Source organism: Rhinoderma darwinii, chromosome 4 (assembly GCF_050947455.1).
Source record: "Rhinoderma darwinii isolate aRhiDar2 chromosome 4, aRhiDar2.hap1, whole genome shotgun sequence".
In the NCBI taxonomy this organism is placed as follows: Eukaryota; Metazoa; Chordata; class Amphibia; order Anura; family Rhinodermatidae; genus Rhinoderma; species Rhinoderma darwinii.
This window is the reverse complement of record NC_134690.1, coordinates 170,540,246-170,565,179: the sequence shown is the minus strand read 5'-3', so window position 1 is coordinate 170,565,179 and position 24,934 is coordinate 170,540,246. Positions and strand designations below refer to the sequence as shown.

General features: G+C 44.6%; 2 protein-coding genes across 7 annotated transcripts in view; both read left to right on the top strand.

The window, feature by feature from the left end:
* The window catches only part of RPL35A (ribosomal protein L35a), a 283,976-nt gene that overhangs the window by 170,752 nt on the left and 88,290 nt on the right, over positions 1–24,934 (top strand). The window lies entirely within an intron of this gene.
* The window catches only part of LRCH3 (leucine rich repeats and calponin homology domain containing 3), a 104,017-nt gene that overhangs the window by 32,613 nt on the left and 46,470 nt on the right, over positions 1–24,934 (top strand). For all 5 annotated transcript variants that reach the window (XM_075861848.1, XM_075861849.1, XM_075861845.1 and 2 more), the window contains exons 2-4: positions 17,292–17,436; positions 18,929–19,055; positions 21,882–21,987. In XM_075861848.1, the coding sequence (XP_075717963.1) occupies positions 17,292–17,436; positions 18,929–19,055; positions 21,882–21,987 (378 nt within the window). The remainder of the gene's footprint in view (positions 1–17,291; positions 17,437–18,928; positions 19,056–21,881; positions 21,988–24,934) is intronic.

The following is a 24,934-nucleotide window of genomic DNA, read 5'->3' as shown; positions in this document are numbered from 1 at the left end:
CCCCTTCCCTCTTTGGCCACTTTTGACCTTCCTGACAGAGCCTCATTTTTCAAATCTGACGTATTACACTTTATGTGGTAATAACTTCGCAATGCTTTCACCTATCCAAGCGATTCTAAGACTGTTTTCTCGTGACACATTGGACTTTATGTTACTGGCAAAATGTACTCGCTACATTCAGTATTTAATTGTGAAAAACACAAGTTTAGCGCAAAATTGCAAAAATTAGCATTTTTCTAAATTTAAATGTATCTGCTTGTAAGACAGGCAGTTATACTACACAAAATTGTTGCTAATTAACATCCCCATATGTCTACTTTAGATGGGCATTGGTTTTTTGAACATCCTTTTATTTTTCTAGGACATCACAAGGGGTAGAACTTTAGCAGCAATTTCTCACATTTTCAAGAAAATTTCAAAAGGCTATTTTTGCAGGGGCCAGTTCAGTTGTGAAGTGGCTTTGAGGGCCTTGTATATTAGTGGTATGAAGGCTGTTTTACGAGCGATGGTTTTTATTGGTACCATTTTGGGGTACATGCGACTCTTTGATCACTTTTTATCCTATTTTTTGGGAGGCAAGGTGACCAAAAAACAGCAATTCTGGCATAGTTTTTTTTTATACAGCGTTCACCATGCGTTATAAACTACATGTTAACTTTATTCTGCAGGTCAGTCTGATTCCGGCGATACCTACTTTATAGCACTTTTTTATGTTTTATAACTTTTTGCACAATAAAATTACATTTGTAAAAAGAATGTATTTTTTTCTGTCGCCAAGTTGTGAGAACCATAATATTTACATTTTTTTGTCGACGGAGCTGTATGAGAGCTTGTTTTTTGCGAGACGAGCTATAGTTTATATCGGTACCATTTTTGGATACATGCGACTTTGTGTTTCAATAAATTTTTATTGAAGGTTTACAATAAAAAGTAAACTGTACATCAAACAAGTCAAATACCGGTCGGGGGCATTCCCAGTAAATAGAATCATTACATACAGATATATTCCAGGGATTTCTATATGTCGTAAAAGAGAAGAGAGAGAAAAGAAAAATAAGGAAGGAATAAAGCGGGAGGGGGGGGGGATGGAAAATGAGGGTCAAGTGTCATTTAGGCAAAATGAACCTAAGAGATCGTCCCAAGGTATCTGAGCCATGACTGCCAAACTTGAAGGAAGAGCTCCTCCTAATCCAGTTCAGTTTAGTTTTAACCAGATGAGGAGGAATCACAGGGCTTTTCCAGGATGTAGCTATAGTAATTTTGGCTGCCAGGAAAAGAAAGGATACAAATTTATGAGAGGCTTTAGATAATCCAGGGTCGGTCTCATTAAAGAGAACCTCTTACCTCCCCAAACATGTGCAGCATGTTATAGGAAAGGCTTCACAAATCCTGTCTCACGTAAAATTATTTTTCTAACTCCCTCCGTTATTTACTTATCGGTGCCGTTATATTTGGCGCCTGATATGTAAATAAGCCCCTGAACAGTCAATGGGACGTTTCTAACTAAAATGCAAGGGGTCGTGATGTCTTCGCCCTGACACTGTCTAATCCGCTGCGGACAGTGTTAGGGCAGCTTGCGCTGTGTTCTCTCCCGCGAGAACACACGGACTTGGTTGTGCTGCAGATCGCATGGGCGCATATACGTGCGCACGTCCATTCGCGCGCACAACGACGGATGTAAGTAGATCTCCTCGTCGTCTCCTTCTTCTCCTCGTCTCCTTCTTCTCCTCGTCTCCTTCTTCTCCTCGTCTCCTTCTTCTCCTCGTCTCCTTCTTCTCCTCGTCTCCTTCTTCTCCTCGTCTCCTTCTCCTCCTCGTCTCTTCTGCTCCTCCTCGTCTCTTCTGCTCCTCCTCGTCTCTTCTTCTCCTCCTCGTCTCTTCTTCTCCTCCTCGTCTCTTCTTCTCCTCCTCGTCCTCGTCTCTTCTTCTCCTCCTCGTCCTCGTCTCTTCTTCTCCTCCTCGTCCTCTTCTCTTCTTCTCCTCCTCGTCCTCTTCTCTTCTTCTCCTCCTCGTCCTCTTCTCTTCTTCTCCTCCTCGTCCTCTTCTCTTCTTCTCCTCCTCGTCCTCTTCTCTTCTTCTCCTCCTCGTCCTCTTCTCTTCTTCTCCTCCTCGTCCTCTTCTCTTCTTCTCCTCCTCGTCGTCCTCTTCTCTTCTTCTCCTCCTCGTCGTCCTCTTCTCTTCTTCTCCTCCTCGTCGTCCTCTTCTCTTCTTCTCCTCCTCGTCGTCCTCTTCTCTTCTTCTCCTCCTCCTCGTCCTCTTCTCTTCTTCTCCTCCTCCTCGTCCTCTTCTCTTCTTCTCCTCCTCCTCGTCCTCTTCTCTTCTTCTCCTCCTCCTCGTCCTCTTCTCTTCTTCTCCTCCTCCTCGTCCTCTTCTCTTCTTCTCCTCCTCCTCGTCCTCTTCTCTTCTTCTTCTCCTCCTCGTCCTCTTCTCTTCTTCTTCTCCTCCTCGTCCTCTTCTCTTCTTCTCCTCCTCGTCCTCGTCTCTTCTTCTTCTCCTCCTCGTCCTCGTCTCTTCTTCTTCTCCTCCTCGTCCTCTTCTTCTCCTCCTCGTCCTCTTCTTCTCCTCGTCCTCTTCTTCTCCTCCTCGTCCTCTTCTTCTCCTCCTCGTCCTCTTCTCTTCTTCTCCTCCTCCTCGTCCTCTTCTCTGCTTCTCCTCCTCGTCCTCTTCTCTTCTTCTCCTCCTCGTCCTCTTCTCTTCTTCTCCTCCTCGTCTTCTTCTCTTCTTCTCCTCCTCGTCTTCTTCTCTTCTTCTCCTCCTCGTCTTCTTCTCTTCTTCTCCTCCTCGTCTTCTTCTCTTCTTCTCCTCCTCGTCCTCTTCTCTTCTTCTCCTCCTCGTCTTCTTCTCTTCTTCTCCTCCTCGTCTTCTTCTCTTCTTCTCCTCCTCGTCTTCTTCTCTTCTTCTCCTCCTCGTCCTCTTCTCTTCTCCTCCTCGTCCTCTTCTCTTCTCCTCCTCGTCCTCTTCTCTTCTTCTCCTCTTCTTCTCCTCCTCCTCGTCCTCTTCTCCTCCTCCTCGTCCTCCTCGTCCTGTTCTCTTCTTGTTCTCCTCCTCGTCCTGTTCTCTTCTTGTTCTCCTCCTCGTCCTGTTCTCTTCTTGTTCTCGTCCTGTTCTCTTCTTGTCCTCCTCCTCGTCCTCTTCTCTTCTCTTCTTCTCCTCCTCCTCGTCCTCTTCTCTTCTCTTCTTCTCCTCCTCCTCGTCCTCTTCTTCTTCTCCTCGTCCTCCTCGTCCTGTTCTCTTCTTGTTCTCCTCCTCGTCCTCGTCCTGTTCTCTTCTTGTTCTCCTCCTCGTCCTGTTCTCTTCTTGTTCTCGTCCTCGTCCTCTTCTCTTCTTCTCCTCCTCCTCGTCCTCTTCTCTTCTCTTCTTCTCCTCCTCCTCGTCCTCTTCTCTTCTCCTCCTCCTCCTCGTCCTCCTCTTCTTCTTCTTCTCCTCCTCCTCCTCCTCCTCCTCCTCCTCCTCCTCCTCCTCTTCTCTTCTTGTTCTCCTCCTCGTCCTCGTCCTCTTCTCTTCTTCTCCTCCTCCTCGTCCTCTTCTCCTCCTCCTCCTCTTCTCCTCCTCCTCCTCGTCCTCTTCTCTTCTCCTCCTCCTCGTCCTCTTCTCTTCTCCTCCTCCTCCTCCTCGTCCTCTTCTCTTCTCCTCCTCCTCCTCCTCCTCGTCCTCCTTCTTCTTCTTCTTCTCCTCCTCCTCCTCCTCCTCCTCGTCCTCGTCCTGTTCTCTTCTTGTTCTCCTCCTCGTCCTCGTCCTGTTCTCTTCTTGTTCTCGTCCTCGTCCTCGTCCTGTTCTCTTCTTGTTCTCCTCGTCCTCGTCCTCGTCCTCGTCCTCTTCTTGTTCTCCTCGTCCTCGTCCTCGTCCTCGTCCTCTTCTCTTCTTCTCCTCCTCCTCCTCCTCTTCTCTTCTTGTTCTCCTCCTCCTCGTCCTCGTCCTCGTTCTCTTCTTCTCCTCCTCCTCCTCCTCCTCCTCGTCCTCTTCTCTTCTTGTTCTCCTCCTCGTCCTCGTCCTGTTCTCTTCTTGTTCTCCTCCTCGTCCTCGTCCTGTTCTCTTCTTGTTCTCCTCCTCGTCCTCGTCCTCGTCCTCGTCCTCTTCTTGTTCTCCTCGTCCTCGTCCTCGTCCTCGTCTCTTCTTCTCCTCCTCCTCCTCCTCCTCTTCTCTTCTTGTTCTCCTCCTCCTCCTCCTCGTCCTCGTCCTCGTTCTCTTCTTCTCCTCCTCCTCCTCCTCCTCCTCGTCCTCTTCTCTTCTTCTCCTCCTCCTCCTCGTCCTCTTCTCTTCTCCTCCTCTTCTCTTCTCCTCCTCGTCTCTTCTTGTTCCGTGGCGGCGGGAGTGGTGATGTCGATGTACGAGCGAACGTGGGCGCGCGCACACACTATCTGCAGCACAAACACGAAGTCTGTGTGTGTTCTCGCGGGAGTGAACACAGCGCAAGCTGCCCTAACACTGTCCGCAGCTGATTTGACAGTCTCAGAGCGAAGATATCACATTGACTGTTCAGGGGCTTATTTACATATCGGGCGCCAAATATAACGGCACCGATCTGTAAATAACGGAGGGAGTTAGAATTTTTTTTTTTTTACGTGAGACAGGGTTTGTGAAGCTTTTCATATAATCTGCTGCACTCAACTGCATATGTTTGGGGAGTTGAAAGCTTCTCTATAAGTAACGCCTGTGACGGGGAAAGTAGTAATCTTACTGTCCGGCTGCAGCTTCCGGTCCAGAAGAAAATGGCGCCGGACGTCGCTCGGCCAAAGACCTTCAATTTGGACTGTGTGGGAGCGGCGCATGCGCCGTTCCCACACAGACGGCGTACAGCATAGTGGATGGAACGGGCCCCGTTCGCATTCACTATGGGGCTGTATGTGCCGTATTCCATGTCTGTATGTGTCGTTAATCGACACATACAGATATGGAAAAAAAAATGGCAGCCCCCATAGACAAGAAAAAGGTAAAAAGTAAAACACAAACAAATTTTTTTGTAATAAGACACTAAAAGCAAATTGATCTAAAAAAAATTTTTCCCGTGACACTCGTCCTTTAAATGCAGCGATCACTTTTGACTGCTGCATTTAAGGGGTTAATGGCGGGGATCTAAGCTAATTTCTGTCCCCGCCATTACAGTCGGATATCAGCTGTAGTACACTGCTGACATCCGGTGATGATGGCACCGACTCTGCTTCTGAGGCGGTGCCATGCATTTGTCGTATAGATATGGCAAAATGCTGAAGCACTAGCTTTCCATGACTTACCCAAACGACAAATGTCGGGAAGGGGTTAAAGCAAAGTATTTTAAAGTGGCTCAATTTTTTTTATGTACATTTAAATTGTGATATATTGTTAAGTGCAATGACTCTATAAGGCAAATTAGGCCATGACTTACTCAGCGGTATAACTTTAACGCTAAGAAGGCACCAGCAGCATTTTCAGGAACATTATCTGCCCGGCTCCTAGAATTTTTCCAGCCCTGAACTTGCAAAAGTTACTCCCCCCCCCTCTATTGCCTTCGTTTGGAGTTTATAAACATTCACATTTGGATCTATGTAGTCGAACGAACGTGTACAGCCATTGAAGCGCTGCTAACCCAGCAGTTCAAGGTGTCAAAAAGAATTGCTGCTTATTGAGTCAAAGCAAGAATTTACCAGACAATAGTTCTATTTAAGGCATGGATAAAATAGGTCATTAGTTTAGTCAGAGCTGTCTCAAATGTTTAGCAGAAGCTAGTCTAACAAGAAATGACACTGAGACTAGAACTCAGCTCACCCGTGTCAGTAGCGGAAATTCTCAATAAATGTTGTAGTATAGTACGAGAAATAAAAAATACTCCACACTTTATAATCATAAAAAAGCTGTACAAGAGCTTTACTTGTTTCTTTCTTGCGTGTAGTGTTCTCTATGGGCCCAAATGCTTAAATTTAGGCCATAACGACTCGTGATGATGAATCATTTGTAAAGGGCGTTATACGGAGCATAAAGCATTACCTTCAAGGGCTGCAATAATATGCAAAGCCATTAAATAAATGTTCCAGCAAGTGCGACAGGACATGCTATAGAAATGCGGCACATCAAACAAACTGAAAATTATAGGCTATTGAAGAGTAACTGTCAGATCCAATCTAAATATAGCACAGGTACCACCATGACAACACTACAGGAGTTGCCCATTGGGCCTGTTAGGGACAGGACAACGCAAGAGGTTAAAAGCCCACCTTGCCTTCACCAGTATTTTTCTGACCCTACTAGGGGGCAAATGTGAGAGGTTTTTATATGGGGGATAATAACTGGCGGACCCTCTTTGAAGATCTGTTGAATGTTTTGTTCCCTGGAAAGGGTCTTTCAAGCGGTCATCCTGCAGTCACTGGGAGTAGAAGCTGGGCATGCTCTGCGCGTGACCCCAGTCTCGTCCAGGAGCTCCCCAGTTTTCCTCCAGCATGTGCTCCACCTCCGGTCAGGTGGGGCGACGCTAAAGAGACACACTCCTCACGCTGTGAGGAACCGGAAGTCGTGTTCTCAGCGGCATCAGTGGGGTTGCCCTGTATATGAGGTCTGCTATTTAAGGTAATACTTTATCCTTATTCTTTCTGGCTGATTGTGGTTTATGTCCATTATGCCCTCCCACTCTGGAGGGAAGGGGGCTCACTTCAAATAGCCAAATATCGGGCTGTGGACCACCTAGAACAGTGGTTCTTGTGGCATATGAAAGATGAGATTATTATCTTTCATATGCCATCAGGATCGTTCTAGCTGTGACACAACCGGAGATATGGCTATTTGAAGTGAGCCCCCTTCCCTGGAGCTGAAGAGAGAATAGCCGTAGGAATAGACGGTGGAGGATGAATTTGAAGGGCCCTGAAATAGAACAAACAGGTCCATGCAGGATTCGGCTAATAACGATCACATCTAAGTTAGATCTGACACGCAGGACCAGCTTTCTGCTGAGCCATCAGCTTAGCTGACCTGACGATCAGCTTTGATAGAACGATACATAGAATACACAGTATATAGGATACATAGAAGCTCTATCTTAAAAAGTAAAAAGAAAAAATTTAAGACGCTTCGTCACTTAATACATTGATTTATTTTATATATATATATATATATATATATATATATATATATATATATATATATATATATATATATATATATAAAAAATAAAGTTATAGATAGCCCTTAAACAAAATACCTTAAAAGTACAGGTGTCAGCTTTAAGTGCCATCTTTGATGAAAATATAGCTGAACATCATTGGATAAGATGATACATGAGAGCAGCTTCTCGTCTAAAGCCAAAAACTCTTAGTGGGATTTATATGTAGTTTTACCAGGATTAACTAAAGCGCCTTTCGAACCTCTATCAGAATGTGATATCAAGAGGTTGTCCTGGCAGACTGTTATTTTAGTTGCAATAGCTTTGGCAAGATGTGTAAGTGAGCTCCAAGCTCTATCCATCCGTGAGCCAACCGTAAAACTTCTGGAAGTAATTTTCAAGCTGAATCCGTGTTTTTTTACGACCGGTCTTCAGGACGCAGATACATTTGAAACCAATGATAGAGCAGGGAACCGTAAGGTGGGGAGGGCAGTTATGAGGGGGCATTATACTGTGGGGAGGGCAGTTATGGTGGGGCATTATACTGTGGGGAGGGCAGTTATGGGTGGGGCATTATACTATATTGTGTGGGGAGCAGCACTATTGGGGCAATATACTGTGTGGGGACAGTGTCGGGGTATATTATATACAGTAGTATACAGAAGGCTCAGGGGATAAATATTAATTCAATGGCATAGCATGCAAATAGGGAGCATGGCATGCAAAAGGGGTGTGGTCTAATTAATCGTTTAATGATCGTAATCAAGGTTACATGTTCAATTAAACGTGATTTTGATTTAGGTCATAATTGCCCAGTCCTATATAGGAGTAGGGATGCATGATGCTTCGAAACTTCGATACTGTTTCGGTACCATGCACCCTCAAACTGTTCGATACCGTTATTTAATGTATTTCGATACTAAGCTGTGCAGTCGCACTGCTCAGTATTGTAACACATGAATGTAGTTATAGCGGGTCTGCGGCTGTGTGATAGTCATTGCCCCGCTCCTGAGTCCTGACAACAAGTGCGCGTGGTCAGCATGATGTGATGCAGCCGGCGCTGCACTAATGAGCATTGGCACTGAAGACAGAACATGGCGGGCGCACTGCAAACCATTCTCATGTTCTGTCTTCAGTTGTTGTCAGGAGCGGGGCAATGACTGTATTACACAGCCACAGCTCCACTCTAAGGCTGGATTCACACGAGCACATTACGTCCATAATGGACGGAACGTATTTCGGCCGCTAATCCCGAACCGAACACACTGCAGGGAGCAGGGCTCCTAGCATCATAGTTATGTACGATGCTAGGAGTCCCTGCCTCTCCGTGGAACTACTGTCCCGTACTGAAAACATGATTACAGTACGGGACAGTTGTCCCGCAGCGAGGCAGGGACTCCTAGCATCGTACAGAACTATGATGCTAGGAGCCCGGCTCCCTGCAGTGTGTCCGGTCCGGGATTAGCGGCCGAAATACGTTCCGTCCATTACGGACGTAATGTGCTCGTGTGAACCCAGCCTTACGGCGGAGATTAGAGAAACCTTTGATCTCCGCCGCTATTCCCTTGAATGCTGCGATCAAAGCTGACCGCAGGATTCAAGGGGAAAATCAGAAGGGGGGATGCCCTTTGGATCGCGTCACAGGGAATCCCTGTGACGCTTCCCTGTGACGCGATTGAGGGACATACCATATATGGGCATACAGCCCAGGGTCCATTGAAGGACCCCAGGGCTGTCTTCCCATATTTCCTGTTAGGGCATACTTAGGTATGTCCTAACAACTACCTGTGTACTACCCGTACACAGGCTAATGTACTGGCGTATAGATATATGCCAGTACATTAAAGTTTTAAAATAAAGTAAAAACATAAAGTAATATTACATTTAAAAAAAATACATATACACGTTTTTTACAATAAACATTAAAATAAGTCTCAAGGAAGGAAATACACATGTATTTGGTATTGACGCAGCCGTAATAGCCTGCACAACAAATTGTTGTAAATTATGACTGAGAAACATGATGGGGTTAATTACTATTAATGAGAGGCACATTCAAAAGTCATCACACCATGATGCCTCGCATCAGAAAATGGAAGAACTTATTTGTTTTTTTATTGTTGGCAAAGTATCGTTTTGGTATCAAATCGCAACACTACACAAAGTATCGGTATCGAAGTCCAAATTCTGGTATCGTGACATCCTTATATAGGAGTCTACAAAATTCACCAGTAATTTACATAATCGGTGGTATTTCCGTGGGTATGCTGTAACCGTGTGTTTTTTTTATATATTTTTTTTTTATTTAATGTGCCTGAGGTTGGAAAATTAGATTGAGCCCTTCTGGGAACTGCATTTTCTGTAGAGCTCTGGAAAATGAGTAAACGGCTTTATTTCTGGGTGTCTTTTGGGCTTCTTCTGATATCCGTCCTCTCGACACGACAGAGTTTTGTCTGCAGCGCTCTATCTGATGTTGAATTCTTGTGCAGCGTGTCCGTTTTTACTTCTGAAGCTTGGCTCATATTTGTGAAGGCGGATCAGACACTAGAGGCATGACACAAGCTCATAGAGAAATGGAAGGCTTTTTTTCTTTTTCTTGCCCTCCGTCAGCTTGGGTGGTAACCTTTATATGGCGGCCACTGCACCTCACGTTGTTCAGCAGAAATGTCCTTGTATTGTGCTTTTAGCAGCCTATTCTTGAGCAGTCCTGCTCCTAGTACTTCATTAGAAATAGACGCCACTGTGAAATACAATATTTCATGTGATTGTGCCATGATTTGTTTTGAGCTCTGGATGAATTTTATACAGTGAATGCTGGGAAACACTTGGCGCAGTCTGTTTCCGTGCTAAGAAAAGCTAAATATAAATCACAGATTTTGTTTCTTCTCTTATGACTTCACGGTTCTCAGCTCTTAGAACGGCTTCACCAGAGACAGATGTTTGGTGAAACACATTTCAATCATTTGGAAGAATAGTAGCAGAGCCTTTGATTTTGTGTACGTAATGAAAAGTCTCCAGCGTAGTTAAGAACAGGGTAGGCAACCTGGGTGATGTAAGGATCTACTATGAGGGTATGTTTACACAGGTCCATTACGCTGCGGTAAAGTATTGAATGTATCCGACCTAGAACCTGCAGTGAGTTCTGGCCAAAAGACCGCACCAAAGAGTGGTGCAGCTGCAAAAAGGACAGGAAAAACCCCCAAAACAAAACCGCAAATCAATACTTACTTACCTCACTGACATTGCCATAGCGGCACATTCCTGCTCCCCACCACTGGTCTACCTACGTTCAGCCTGTCCTCTTGTGATGAAGTTGCGGCCCGTGTGACCGCAACAGCCTGTGATTGGCTGCAGCAGTCACATGGGATGAAACTTAATGCCAGAATGCCAGCAGCACGGAGTACAGTCAGGAGAACAAGGAGCAGTCACTATGGCAACACCAGGGAAGTATGGACTTTTTTTATTTTTTATTTTGCTACCGGTTTGCAGCGTATTCGCTGCAAGACTAATAACATTTGCTATTTGTTGCAGCGTTTACCTCCCCAATCAACTCAATGGAGAAAAACCGCTAAAAAAGTGCAACGATTTTGCAGCATACGTTGACATGCTGCGTATTAAAAATCTGCACCGCAGTTTAGGGCTGGACGGTTATGACCTAAATCGCTATCACAATTAAGTGAACATGTAACCTAGATTACGATTAATGAACGATTTTTGAGGCCACACCCCTTTTTGCATGCCATGCCGTTGAGTTAGTATATACACCCTGAAACTGCCGTCTAGCTTAACGAGTTAACAGCAAGAGATGCAAAAATATTTAGAAAGTGCTCGTGTTTTAAGCGAAACAGGTCTGATTGGTTCATCTGTGATTCCTGTATACACTGGATATCAGCACAAGAACATAGAAAGGAATTTTTGGGAATATTGGGGTGTTGCGTGTAGAATCTGTGCGCATAAAGTAAAACAAGCATAGTCAGAGCAGAAAAAATACCTTGGGTTTCAAAGCAAGTATAGATATATAAGAAAATTATAGAACAGGTTTTGAATACTGAAAAGTATAAACATAACTCAATATAAACAAACACTGAAAGTTCAATTGCATCCACACCTTAACCCCTTCCCCCTGCTGGCATTCTGGGCCCTAATGTCCAAGCCATTTTTTAGATTTTTCCATTGTCACATTCGAAGAGCTGTAACTTTTTTATTTTTGCGTCGGCATAGCTGTATAAGGTCTTGTTTTTTGCGGGACGACTTGCAGTTTTTATTGGTACCATTTGAGAGTAGATGCGACTTTTTGATCACTTTCTATCACATTTTTTTTAAGTCAGGATTAACAGAAAACAGCAATTTTTCCATTGTTTTTTATTTTATTTTTTACGACGTTCACCGTGCGGGTTAAATAATGTAACAGCTTTATAGTCGGGGTCGTTACGGACGCGGCGATACCAAATATGTGTAACTTTTTTGCTTTATTGTAGTTTTTTTTAATAGTAAAGCATTTTGTAAGGGGAAAAGCTGGGTTTTTCATTTTTTTTTTTTCACTTTTTTTTTAAATTAACTTTATTAAACTTTTTTTACTTTTTTACTAGTCCCACTAGGGGACTTCCCTATCCTCCGATCGCTATTATAATACACTGCAATACTTTTGTATTGCAGTGTATTACTTCCTGTCCGTTTAAAACGGACAGGCATCTGCTAGGTCATGCCTGCGGCATGATCTAGCAGGCATTCGCTGCAGGCAGACCTGGGGGTCTTTATTAGACCCCCGGCTGCCATAGAAGACACAGACACTCGGCGATTTTATCGCCGGGTGTCAGTGAGATGAGAGGGAGCTCCCTCCCTCTCTCCAAAACCATTCAGATGCGGTGCTCGCTATTGTGCACCGCATCTGAAGGGTTAAACGGGTGAGATCGATACTAATATCGATCTCACCCGGCAGAGCAGGGACGCCCCCAGCCCTCAGCTGCTTCTGGCAGCCGAGAGCAGGGAGATTTCACGGCTCCCTGCTCTGTTTACTTTATTCTAATGCAGCAACGTAGTTTGGCGGCGCTCTAGAATAAAGCCCACTAATGACCGCCGTAAAAAGACGTATTGGCGGTCATTAAGGGGTTAATGTTGATGCACAGGGGTTTAGAGGAAAATGGCTACATTGACACGACAGTAAAAAACAGCCATGCGACGGCACTTTTTTTAACGGCCGTCGCACGGCCGTTTTAAGAATTAGGTCCCATGCACACATCCGTGCCTGTAATCACAGTCCATGATTATGGGCACGGACCTGGCGGCTGCGAACATAGAAGTTAATGGGTCCGTAATTACGGACGAAATCTATGGTCGTGTGCATGGGGCCTAATGAAGTTCTATGGGTGTATTCACACCGTGAATACTGGCCATCAAAAAAATAGAACGTCCATTTGCACAGCCACGCAGCTCCCATAGAACTCAATGGATCAGTTTTTACTGGTCGATTTTCAGGAATCAATACTTGTAACGGCCAGTGAAAACTAATCCTGGCCGAGGACTCCCGCACACAGCGCTACTTTGAGCACTGAGCCCGGGGGAAGCCCTTGACATTACTGTCCATGTAAGGGCCGTGATGTCGGGCTTTCAACATCGGAGTCCCCAGCCAGAGCATAGCAAGATCTCTTCCCGGGGACTCCTGTCTTGTAGATGGCAATCCCCCATCCCCCGTAGATTTGCCCACTGTAGCTCCCTGTAATAGCGGAATCCCTGGCGACCAGACCCTCTCTGGCCTGGCATTCTACTCTTGGAGAAGCCCCCGGCGTCACTATCCATATATGGATACAGAAGTTCACCGATTGGTAAAGAATATGTACACAGTAGAGTGACAATATTATGACCAGCACCTGCTTTTGACGTTGGCAGTGCGTAGCCCATGAAGGAAGTGATGTGTCGTGAGCTCGCTTGATGGGTATATAAGGTGTGCGATTGGCTGTCTGAACAGATATAACTCGTTGCCATGGGTAAAAGGGGCGATTTATCAGAGTTGCAAAACGGGATGTTATTGGCTTTCGGGCCAAGGGTGGCAGTATTTCTCAAACAGCACAGTTTGTGAACTGTTCGCGTGCTGCAGTGGTGAAAGTGTATCATGAGTGGACAAAAGGCAACATTGAGAATAACCGACTTGTAAACTACAGTGCACAACGTGCCAGTGATGAGGTGAAACGTCGGCTACGAAGATGCGCGAGGGCCGAATGACACGTTACAGCAGTTGCTGCGTTTTGTCTGCGGCAGAATCGCTACGATTCCGCCGCAAAAAACGCAACTCTGAAAAGAAATAAAATCTTATACTTACCCAGAAGTCTGTGTTTCTTCCTCTAGGCCGGCCTCCTGGGATGATGTTTCATCCCATGTGACCGCTGCAGCCAATCACAGCAGGCTAGCTAGCAGGCCGGCTAAATGCTGCAGTTTTCCAAAGCGGACATTCCGGGAGAAAAACTGCAACACTGTTTGATGCGTTTTTTTGTCTGGGATTCCCTGCGGCCACCAGGAAGGATATGCAGTGTAACTTTACGCAGCGTTTCCGGCCAGTGTGAACTCCGCCTTAGGAGCCTTACACACACGAGTGTTTTTGGTCCGTGATATACTGTCCGTACATCGGGAGTATTTCCCGGACCGAACACACTGCAGGGAGCCGGGCTCCTAGCATCATAGTAATCTATGACTCTAGGTGTCACTGCCTCCCCGTGGAACTACTGTCCCGTACTGGAAACATGATTAAAGTGCGGGACAGCTGTCCCGCAGCGAGGCAGTGACATCTAGCATCATAGATAACTATGATGCTAGGAGCCCGGCTCCCTGCAGTGTGTTCGGTCCGGGAAATGCGGCCGACATACGGATTGTATATCACGGACCGAACACGCTCGTGTGTGGGAGGCCTTAGGGTTATTTTGTGTGTCAGAGGCAGATAGGAGCTGCTGTCAGCTGAGCCGTCAGTCCAGCTCATTGATGGGTTTGTATACAGCGGCGTTCCATAGCCTTTGTATCTGTCCAAGAAGGTTTTGTGCACCTCTTGCTGCTTGCATCAATTTGTCTTTAAAATGAAAAAAATAAATCAATAAAAATGCAGACGAGCTATAACATCTCTTGGAGTAGTTGCATGCAATGATTTCGGTTTGGGAATGCGGTGCGCCCTATCAAGAGATTAGCTCGAGGCATCTGTGAGGAAGACTTCAACTTGTTCCATTTTTATCAACTCTGGAATGCCACAGAGATTCACATTGTTGCATCGAGATGGTCCTCTAAGGCCCCATGCACACGGCCGTGCCTGTAGTCACAGGCCACGATTGCGGGCATGGCCAACGGCCGCGGACAGCTGTCCGCATTTTCTGCCCGCTCTCCCATACAAATTATGGGAGCATGAACCGTAAAAAGGAAAAGATAGGACATGACCTATCTTTTGCGGTACACTTCTACGGCCCGGACACCTTCCTGTAAATAAACGGGAAGGTGTTCTTGAACAATAGAAATTAAGGTGTCCGTAATTGTGGACCACAATTATGGACTATTTTTACGATATTGTACAAAGCCCTCATTACCCCCTATAAAGCATTGTTCAGATCTACTAGCTCTTTGTGAGCCACAGAGCATTTTGCCATTTTATTTTCCACATGGGAAGTACGATCTAGTACCACAAACTTAGTCTAATTGTTAAAATAGGCAGATTGCATATCTAGGAGACATGAGGGGAAGAGGGAGGATGGAAGGTTGTAGGCTGAGAATTCACCTGACATTTAAATTTGGGTAATGCATTGTGTATAATAAAAGTAGTCAGTGGAGCTCTCCAGTTTTAAAGTGAACCACGAGGTGTCCCACTCTGCTGGAAGTGCTGTGCAGATGGGTTGACTGCTGAGGAGGGTGCTGGGGAAAGAGCCACGTAATGTTGGTCTATGGCCTCTCGGGTGCCGCTGGCGCCATGTTGGGATCGGGTAGAGGGAAAAAACTGAGTCTTGCAGGAGTTAATTATTTTTTTTGTCTTTATGTTGTAGACAGTCAAGAAAAGTTATGTAGCGGGTTTTGCACTGTAATATTCCACCAGGGACCGGCATGGTGAGCTGCAGGAGAGCCCAGGAGCTAGAGAGCTAACAGGGAAGATTATTTAACTCTTATTACAGAAGAAATTATTAATTGGAGCCGAGCAGGGAAGGATGTGTGAGACAGTATGTCAATAGAAATAAAAACAATGGCCGCCATAGTGGACTATGGTAGCAACTGCTGCTTTAGTCCAACACTTGTGGACTGTAGACTGAAACATCCTCATTCTTGAACCAAGGATCTACTTCGGCCTATTCAGAGATCCACCAGTAGATCTCGATCTACTGGTTGCCTATCTAGGGTTTAGAGCGTTTAGAATTCTACAGTCTTTTGGATCCATTAATCGGCAGGCAAGCTGTGTCTGCTGAAATAACTGGTTGTGTACGCTACATAAAGTGTTCTATTCATTCAAGTGACAATCAAACCAATAGGAATTAAAATAATCCACACAGATTTTAGAAAATCTATTTCTAAAATAAATTAAAATCTATCCTTTGCAAATGTCTGTGGTTTGCACCCTTTGTTTTGTAATGTTTGAAATCCACAGCTAAGGCTAAGTTCACATCTGCATCGGAACCTCCGTCACAGATCTGATCAAAAATGCCTGAAGAAATAGCGCAGCATCCTGCTCTTTTTCTCTTGGTAAAACGACAAACACCCTGCTGGAAACCACATGGAACCTGTTAGGCTGGGTTCACACGAGCACATTAACGTCCGTAATGGACGGACGTATTTCGGCCGGAAGTCCCGGACCGAACGCCATGCAGGGAGCCGGGCTCCTAGCATCATAGTTATGTACGACGCTAGGAGTCCCTGCCTCTCTGCAGGACAACTGTCCTGTACTGTAATCATGTTTTCAGTACGGGACAGTAGTTCCACGGAGAGGCAGGGACTCCTAGCGTCGTACATAACTACGATGCTAGGAGCCCGGCTCCCTGCACTGAGTTCGGTCTGGGATTAGCGGCTGAAATACGTCCGTCCATTACGGACGTTAATGTGCTCATGTGAACCCAGCCTTAAAGTCAACTGGTTCCGTGGGATGCAGTTCGTGCAGTTGCACATGACAGAGTGCCACTCTTGCTGTATTTCACGGTATTCACTTTATCGCGTGAATCAGGTCTGTGAAAAGTGACCCGATTCTCCGATCCTTGGAAAGATAGGACATGTTCTATCTTTCCACAGATCACTGACGGGACCAGGCCGGTGCACACTGTCAGGTTCATGAGGCTTATGTGTCCATTTTGCAATGCTCCAGAACTTTCGTTTTATCGTTTCGTTCCTATGACTGAACTGAACGGAAAAAACAAATGTAGAAATGAACCCAGCCTAAATCTGTTTCTTTTTCAGTTTTTTCTGCAATGTCTGAACTTAAGCATAGAATAAATGTCGACAACATGTTAAATCTGCAGATTGCCCTCAAATTCCATTAAATTATTTTTTTTTGCTGCGTGCGAATTGGGTTTTGTAAAAACCCCATATAAATGCATTGTACTGTACTTGTGGATGTTTGGTATAGAGTACGGCCCAATAATCTACAAAAAATACGGCATGTCTGAACCCAGTTTTAAGGATGGGTTTTCACCTGGCGGTCAAAATGTGTTTTTTTTGTTTGCTGCGATTCGTAAAACACATTTTGACCGCGTTGTGTGAACCCAGCCTAAAGGGAACCGATCAGTGACTTTATGCACTACCACTACTCACTACTTTCACTCTATGGCAGGTGGATCTGTGCTTCACTTTCTGGGTGGCTTCTCTTTGAAGAATAAATTAGTTCATGATATATGTAAATAAGATTTTAAAATGAAAGTTTATTTAAATAAAAAATGTGTTTGTGCTTCTCTTAAAGGAAATCTGTCAGCAGTTTTGAGGCCTCAAAACGGCTGACCGAGCAATATAAGGGAGGGGGAGGGCATTTTAAACGTACCTTTTGTCTTGGTTGTCCAAGTTGCATGACCGAGAAACCGACTTTTGATTCCCCCGGTGCGGTGCCACATTCTGCTCTGAGCGACAGCCATAGTGGCCAATCAGGAGACCACTAGAGCCATCACAAAGATATGTTTACCATGCCCTCCCCCTCCCATATATTGCTATTGTTGTTTTCCTCTCGTCAGCCTCTGAAAACGATACAGTAATATTTGTACTTTTATAATTGTGATCATTTATACTTTCAGATCTTTCGCGAAATAGATTGTCTGAGGTTCCTGCGGAAATCTGCAACTATGTTTCTTTGGAGAGCCTAAATCTTTACCAGAACTGTATCCGTTATGTTCCGGAGGCCACACTCAACCTGCAAGCCTTAACCTTCCTCAATCTCAGGTATCTCCCTGCTGCTGTGTAATCTAAAACTTCAAGTAACACTGGCACCAAACTCTGGCGCTACTCTGGAACAATCCTGCTTGGCTCATGGAGGAATTCCTTTTTTTGTCAGCAAGCAGAGATGACATTCGAGTCTGAAGAGGGTGATATATTCTTAGTGTTGTACATTCTGGCTTGAATCCAAGTCTTGAAAATGTTTGCTTGTCCTTCAGGTGGCCATTAACCGTAGATATTTTTCTGTAGATTCTTCTGAAATATGCAGACGATCTGACCGCGGCGATTGTAAAGCAAAACCTGCTTAAAGAGTTACGGAAGTAAAAAAAAGTTACTGTAACTCTCTTTTCATGATCTTGTACTGATTTTGGTATGCTTGACACTTTCTCCTCCTCTATAGAGGAAGATATATAGCTAGGTCTAATGCACATGAGCGTAGTGGTTTTGCAGGCCGCAAAACCACGGATCCGTTACGGTACTATTGTCCACAAAAAAGCTTTTGTTCTTCATCCATGTGTCATCAGGATCACGAATCTGCAAAGAAAAAAAAAAAGTTTAGTGAAGCCGTAAATCCGGACCGAAAAATGACTTGTCCTGAGTTTTGCTGTCCGGATTCGTGGCCCCATCACGGATCCGTGAAAACCACGGTCGTGTGCATGGGGCAATAGAAATGAATAGGTCCGCAATTAACTGGAGAAATAGCGGACACGAAAGCTTGGTTGTGTGCATGAGACCACAGTCACAATTCTGCTTTCCTTGTTACTAGAGATGAAGGCTTTCGTGTAAGATCAGAATATCGTTACAAATAAGCTGTTTGGTCTCATGTCAGACTGCGTTTTTTGTGAGGCAGAAAAAATCTGCCTCAAAATTCCTTAAGGATTTCGAGAGATGCAAGCGTTTTTTAAGCGTCTCTTGACGCCTTTTTCAGTCATTTTAATTTAATCAAATGCAAAAACCGTATATAAAAAAAAAAGTGGCATTCGTTTTTTTTTCTGCCTCCCATTGATTTCATTGGAGGATTAGAGGCGGAAACCGCTCCAAGATAGGGAATGACGCTTTTTTTCCCCCCACAAGCGGTCCAAAAACCAATGGAGGGAGATTTTTTTTCCTGCGCTTAATAAGACCGTATTTCCGCTTCAAAATCAACACCAAAACAAATTGTGAACTAGACCTAAGGCCCCTTCACACGCTGTGGATTTTGTTGCAGAAATCCATACACAGCAGAAACAAACACATTCAGATGACTGGTACATATTTTCAGTCGCATTTGAAATGCAGAAAATCAGCTGTAACTTATTGTTAAACGTACATTTACAGTCCGTATTCAGTGGCGTGCTTATTGTACGCAGTGGATTGACTAACTTTTTTTATTTCATGCCATCCCGGCACAGCGTCATGCAAAGTCTTATTATGTTAATTATTATGTTAATTTCATATTAAATTTGGATTCTGTGCATTATTTCATTTAATATTATAATTTTACTTTATTCCTGTCAAGTCGGAACCAGCTGACTTCACTTCCTGGGCATCTGTGCAGCCTCCCACTCAAAGTGCTTATTGCAGGTAACAACAAGCTTGACTCGTTGCCAGAGGAGATCTGTCATCTGAGGCATCTGACGGAGCTGGTAGGTGAACCGATGATCATCCACATTTAGCTTATGTGCTCAGTGATTTATGGGCCAGGCCTACCCTGCACTGTACAAGAGAACAAATATTTGCATGACTGGCTATTATGTCATCTCTGGTTCATATCAGACTTGTAAATCCAGCTAAGTGCCTTTTACGAAAACGCATTACCTTATGGAAAGTCCATCTTAGGGTCTGTTCATATCTGCTTCGTTATTTCCGTGCTATCATAGTAACAGAAAAACAAAAATAACACAAGTACATGATGTCACATGCGGACATCGACTGGACCCAATTGACCTAAATGGGTTCTGGCGGACTTTAGTCAATTTTACCAGACAAAATAGCGCTGCATGCTATGCTAATTTGTGCAGGTTTTTTAATGGAGCCTCTAATATAGAGGTAAACACAGCCTAAGCATCATTATTAACCCCTTAACGTCATCCGACGTACAAGTTACGTTGAATGTCGCTACCCCAAAATGGTACGGGCACAAGCAACTACCACCCGCCTGTTACAACAGGGATCGGAGTTCACTCCGATCCCGGCCGTTTAAGCCATCAGATGCCGCAGTCAATAGTGATTGCGGCGTCTGAGCGGTTAGACAGAGGGAGGGGGCTCCCGCTGTCCCCCAGAACCAAGGCTTAATAATAGAGCACAGATAAAGGCAGTACACTGTAATTAATAAGTATTGCAGTTTACTGCATGAGCGATCTAACGATCACATGGAAAGGTCTCCTAAGGGACAAAAAAAAGTAAATGATTTACATTTTTCAAAATCTAAAAAAAAAAAATGTAAATAAAAGTAAAAAAGAAAAAAAACCTTTTCCCATTTTTCACCAAAAAATGATGTAAACCAGGGGTCTCAAACTCGGCCGGGTAAGTGGGCCGCATATAGAAAAAATGGGAAGTTGACGGGCCGCATTACTTTCAAATTTGATACAATACAAAATTATTGTTAATCAATTAGTTATTTGAACTACTATAACACTATATTACTAGAATAATAATACTACATTACTATAAATAATACCGCTAGGTTTAAAATTTTAGATCTTTCTCCACGTGCTTATTTCAACAATCCAGCTTTCCAGTTTAAGTGTCGCTAAATGCAGTCCGGCGGCTCAGTTAGCACACATGTCAAGATTGGGCAGCCCCTTTTTAGATAGTGCCGCAGTGCCCTCTGTGGATGCTGCCGCAGTGCCCTCTGGATGCTGCCGCAGTGCCCTCTGTGGATAAGGCCACAGTGCCCTCTGTAGATAAGGCCACAGTGCCCTCTGTAGATAAGGCCACAGTGCCCTCTGTAGATAAGGCCACAGTGCCCTCTGTAGATAAGGCCACAGTGCCCTCTGTAGATAAGGCCACAGTGCCCTCTGTAGATAAGGCCACAGTGCCCTCTGTAGAGGCTGCCCCAGTGCCCTCTGTAGAGGCTGCCCCAGTGCCCTCTGTAGAGGCTGCCCCAGTGCCCTCTGTAGAGGCTGCCCCAGTGCCCTCTGTAGAGGCTGCCCCAGTGATGTCAGGGGCTTGCCCAGAGCTGGAGTCTCAGGCAGAGCGCTAGTAGGCCCTTCCTGGGACTCCAGCTGTGCTCCTGACATCACTGGGACTCCTGCTCTGGGGAAGCCCCTGACATCATTGTCGATGTATGGACAGCGATGTCAGAGGCTTCCCCAGAGTCCCAGAGCAGAGCCGATAATAGCGCTCTGCCCGGGACTCCGCTCTGGGGAAGACCCTGACACACTGTCCATATATGGGCAGCGATGTCAGGGAATTCCACAGAGTCCCGGAGCAGAGCCGACACCATTGCTCTGCTCGGGACTCCGGCTCTGGGGAAGCCCCAGACATCGCTGTTCATATGTGGACAGCGATGTCAGGGAATTCCACAGAGTCCAGGAGCAGAGCCGACACCAGCGCTCTGCTCCGCTCTGGGCAAGACCCTGACACACTGTAGATATATGGGCAGCGATGTCAGGGAATTCCACAGAGTCCCGGAGCAGAGCCGACACCAGCGCTCTGCCCGGGACTCCGGCTCTGGGGAAGCCCCAGACATCGCTGTTCATATGTGGACAGCGATGTCAGGGAATTCCACAGAGTCCCGGAGCAGAGCCGATACTAGCGGCTCTGTGTCCCGCGGGCCGCAGATGACAGCCCCAGGGGCCGCGTGCTTGAGACCCCTGATGTAAACAATAAACAAACCAGAATTGGTATTACTGCACCCATAAAAGTTTGAACTAGTAAAATATCACATTATTTAACAGTCTAGGTGAATGTCGTAGTAAAAAAAAAAATCACAATGCAATTGCGGTTTATGGGTCACCTCGCTTCCCAAAAAATTAGAATAAAAAGGGATCAAAAATTCGTATGTACCACAGAAAAGAAGTTATGGCTCTTGCGATGATGAAAAAATTAAAATAAAAAAAAGAGAACTGGCTGTGTATCCAAGGGGTTAAATCCACATGTTCTACCTAGATAAGTCGAGGTGTTGTCATTTGTAATCGATAATTTCAGCAAAGCCCTTTCTCCGTGGTAGAATCTCGTAAATTTCTCCATAAACGCTTGCTGTACATCCCCTCCATTCTGCGTATGTGCTAATTCAGAGCACTGGTGCTTTATATCCACTTGGATGTCCGGCCACATTGTGGCTCAGCGCAGTTTCTTTGAGTTACTTCTATCCCCAGCAAAGGTAGTTCCATATCACAAAGCGTTTATGGACTTGAAGCATTTATGGTGCTGCATACAATACTATTAATGATCTTATTTACGTATTCATTGTATAAAGTGAAATTGAACATTGAAGTCCTGTAACTTACTGTCCCTGTCCTCTACAGGATGTGAGCTGTAATGAGATCCAAACTCTTCCCCAGCAGATTGGTAAATTAGAATCATTGCGCGATCTCAATATTAGGAGAAATCACTTGGTGCGGCTACCAGAAGGTGAGTAGGAAAAATAACATTTAGGTTTTGTTTTTTTGTTTGTGCGGCCCCCGCACCACCTCATTTATGCCCTATGTCTAGCTTGTATGTTGGGAAAGCTTCCGGTGTACACACCGAACGTGTCCATTGGGCTTCGTTAACCCGATGAAGGCCAAAACTTTTGGCCTCCATCAGGCTGTTATATGCCAGTATAACACCTACTAAGATAGTCGGGTTAATACATGCATATAGCGACTCAAATGAACCGTGTGATATACGAATATTAACACCTACATAAGAAATTATACATGAACCATTATTAGCGGAAAATAGACAATGTTTTATTGAAAGACAAAGTCATTAAAAATTAAGTACATTGGCAGGAACATTACCCATAGAAAAAGGATCCCCACATAGGTCGGTCACACAGCCTCTATAGTAAAGTGCAAATAGTGCATGCAAAGACTGGTACATAAGTAATACGATGAATATGGATAGAAACCATCCAAAGCAAAGTAATATAGAAAAACCAGACAGCATAAAGGTACAATTAAGGAAGCATACAGACCAGAACCATGGGGGGGATCAACCCCAACACGTGTTTTGCACGTAGCGTCTTCCGGGGGCTATGATATGTTACTGCCAATGTACTTAATTTTTAATGATTTTGTCTTTCAATAGAATATTGTCTATTTTTTGCTAATAATGGTTCATGTGTGATTTCTTATATAGGTGTTTTATGCTAGTGTCAACCTCTGCCCCAGTGCAGCGTGCGCCAGAATCTGGCAGAGATCAAAAACACCAGGTTAGAAAACCTTCATAAATCTTCAACCCCTTAAAGGGAATGTGTTGCTAGAAAAAAATTTTTTTTTTTTTTTTATTTAAACAGTTAGTGCATAGGTGATTAAACATTGTTCTAATTTTTTTTCTTTTTTTCACGAGTCAGGAAATATTATAAATGAGATTCTAATTTATAACATTTCCCAGTGCTGGTCACTAGATGGAGCAATTCCAAAAATTGCAGCATTGCATGTGGTAAAGCAACCACATTGCTTTATGCTGCAAAATTTGGGAAAACTCACTCGCTCTAGTGAGCTCTCAGAATTCCCCCCCCCCTCCTTTATCCTGGCTAGTGCCGGGAGAAACGAGGGGATTGAACGGTCAAACCTCCTACACTGTGTGTCGCCATTTTTTGAGCTAACACACAGTGTAGTAGGTTAACATACAGTAGTAATCACACACAAAAACACTTACATACACAGAAATCACTTACCTGCTCCAGTCGCCTCCGGTCCGTCCGCTCCGTCTGCTACCGCCGCTCCAAGTGCACAAGTCCGGAAGCCGCGACCGGAAGTAGTAATCTTACTGTCCGGCCGCGACTTCCGGTCTACAGGAAAATAGCGCCGGTCGGCGCACAGTTCAACTTGGACTGTGTGGGAGCAGCGCATGCGCCGTTCCCACACAGACGGCGTACACCATAGTGGATGGAACGGGCCCCGTTCGCATTCACTATGGGACTGTAGCTGCCGTATTCCATGTCTGTATGTGTCGTTAATCGACACATACAGAAATGGAAAAAAAATGGCAGCCCCCATAGGGAAGAAAAAGTTAAAAAATAAAAAAAAGTAAAACACAAACACACAAATAAATATAAAAGTTTTTAATAAAGCACTAAAATCAAACTGATGTAAAAATTTTTTTCCCCGTGACACTGTTCCTTTAAAGATATTCATGTACGCAGCAGCCATTAAGTAGAAGTATGGAGCGGGCTGATCTCGCTCCATACATTGATTCTGCTAGTTTAACTCCTTAACTGCCGCGGTCAATCGGAGGGAGGGCCCCCTCTAACATGCCATTGCCCACCCGCGATCGCAGTGTGCCGATGGTCGTCATGGCAGCCTAAAAGAGATGAACACAGCCTAAGCATCATTATTAACCCCTATAAGTTAACCTAACTGGTTTCACCACGTCCATAAAAGTCAGAACTATTAAAATATAGCGTTATTTAACTCGCTTGGGGGAACGCAATAAAAAAATAAATATACATTTTTTTTTGTTTTACTTGGTACCAGCACTCCACATATCTGGCCCAGGTGATTTTAATTAGAGAATGACCTCATAAGTGTTTCTGCTCTGGCTTGTGCTCTCAGTTGGCCACTGGGGGCGCATGGTAAGGTGAGCTTATTCCATCTGTTCACATGTTGTGGTACTGGGTGGTGGTGTCTGTTGCTGTGGTGCTGCACTTGTGGGGGGACGTGGCTCAGAGCCAAGGAGGCCTGGCCGAGCAGCAGCCTCTGGGTTGCTCCCTCTGCAGGAGTGGGGTTGCAGTGGCAGTGACTGCCATGCGGTGCCGCAACCAATAGATTAGGGACTCACTTGAAAGAGGTCGCCGTGAAGTGGCAAGTGGGCTTATACAATTTGATTAAAATGTTAACAAAACCTCATGTTCATAAATTTTTGCCTAAAATCTATAGATCAAAGCAGAACAAGTGGGTGTGCGGTTCATGTCTAGTTCTATAATACTGAGATATATATATATATATATATATATATATATATATATATATATATATATATATACACACATACAGTGGAGGAAATAAGTATTTGATCCCTTGCTGGTTTTGTAAGTTTGCCCACTGTCAAAGTCATGAACAGTCTAGAGTTTTTAGGCTAGGTTAATTTTACCAGTGAGAGATAGATTTAATTTAAAAAAAAAACAGAAAATGACATAGTCAAAATTATATATATTTATTTGCATTGTGCACAGAGAAATAAGTATTTGATCCCCTACCAACCATTAAGAGTTCAGCCTCCTCCAGACCAGTTACACGCTCCAAATCAACTTGGTGCCTGCATTAAAGACAGCTCTTACATGGTCACCTGTATAAAAGACTCCTGTCCACAGACTCAATTAATCAGTCTGACTCTAACCTCTACAACATGGGCAAGACCAAAGAGCTTTCTA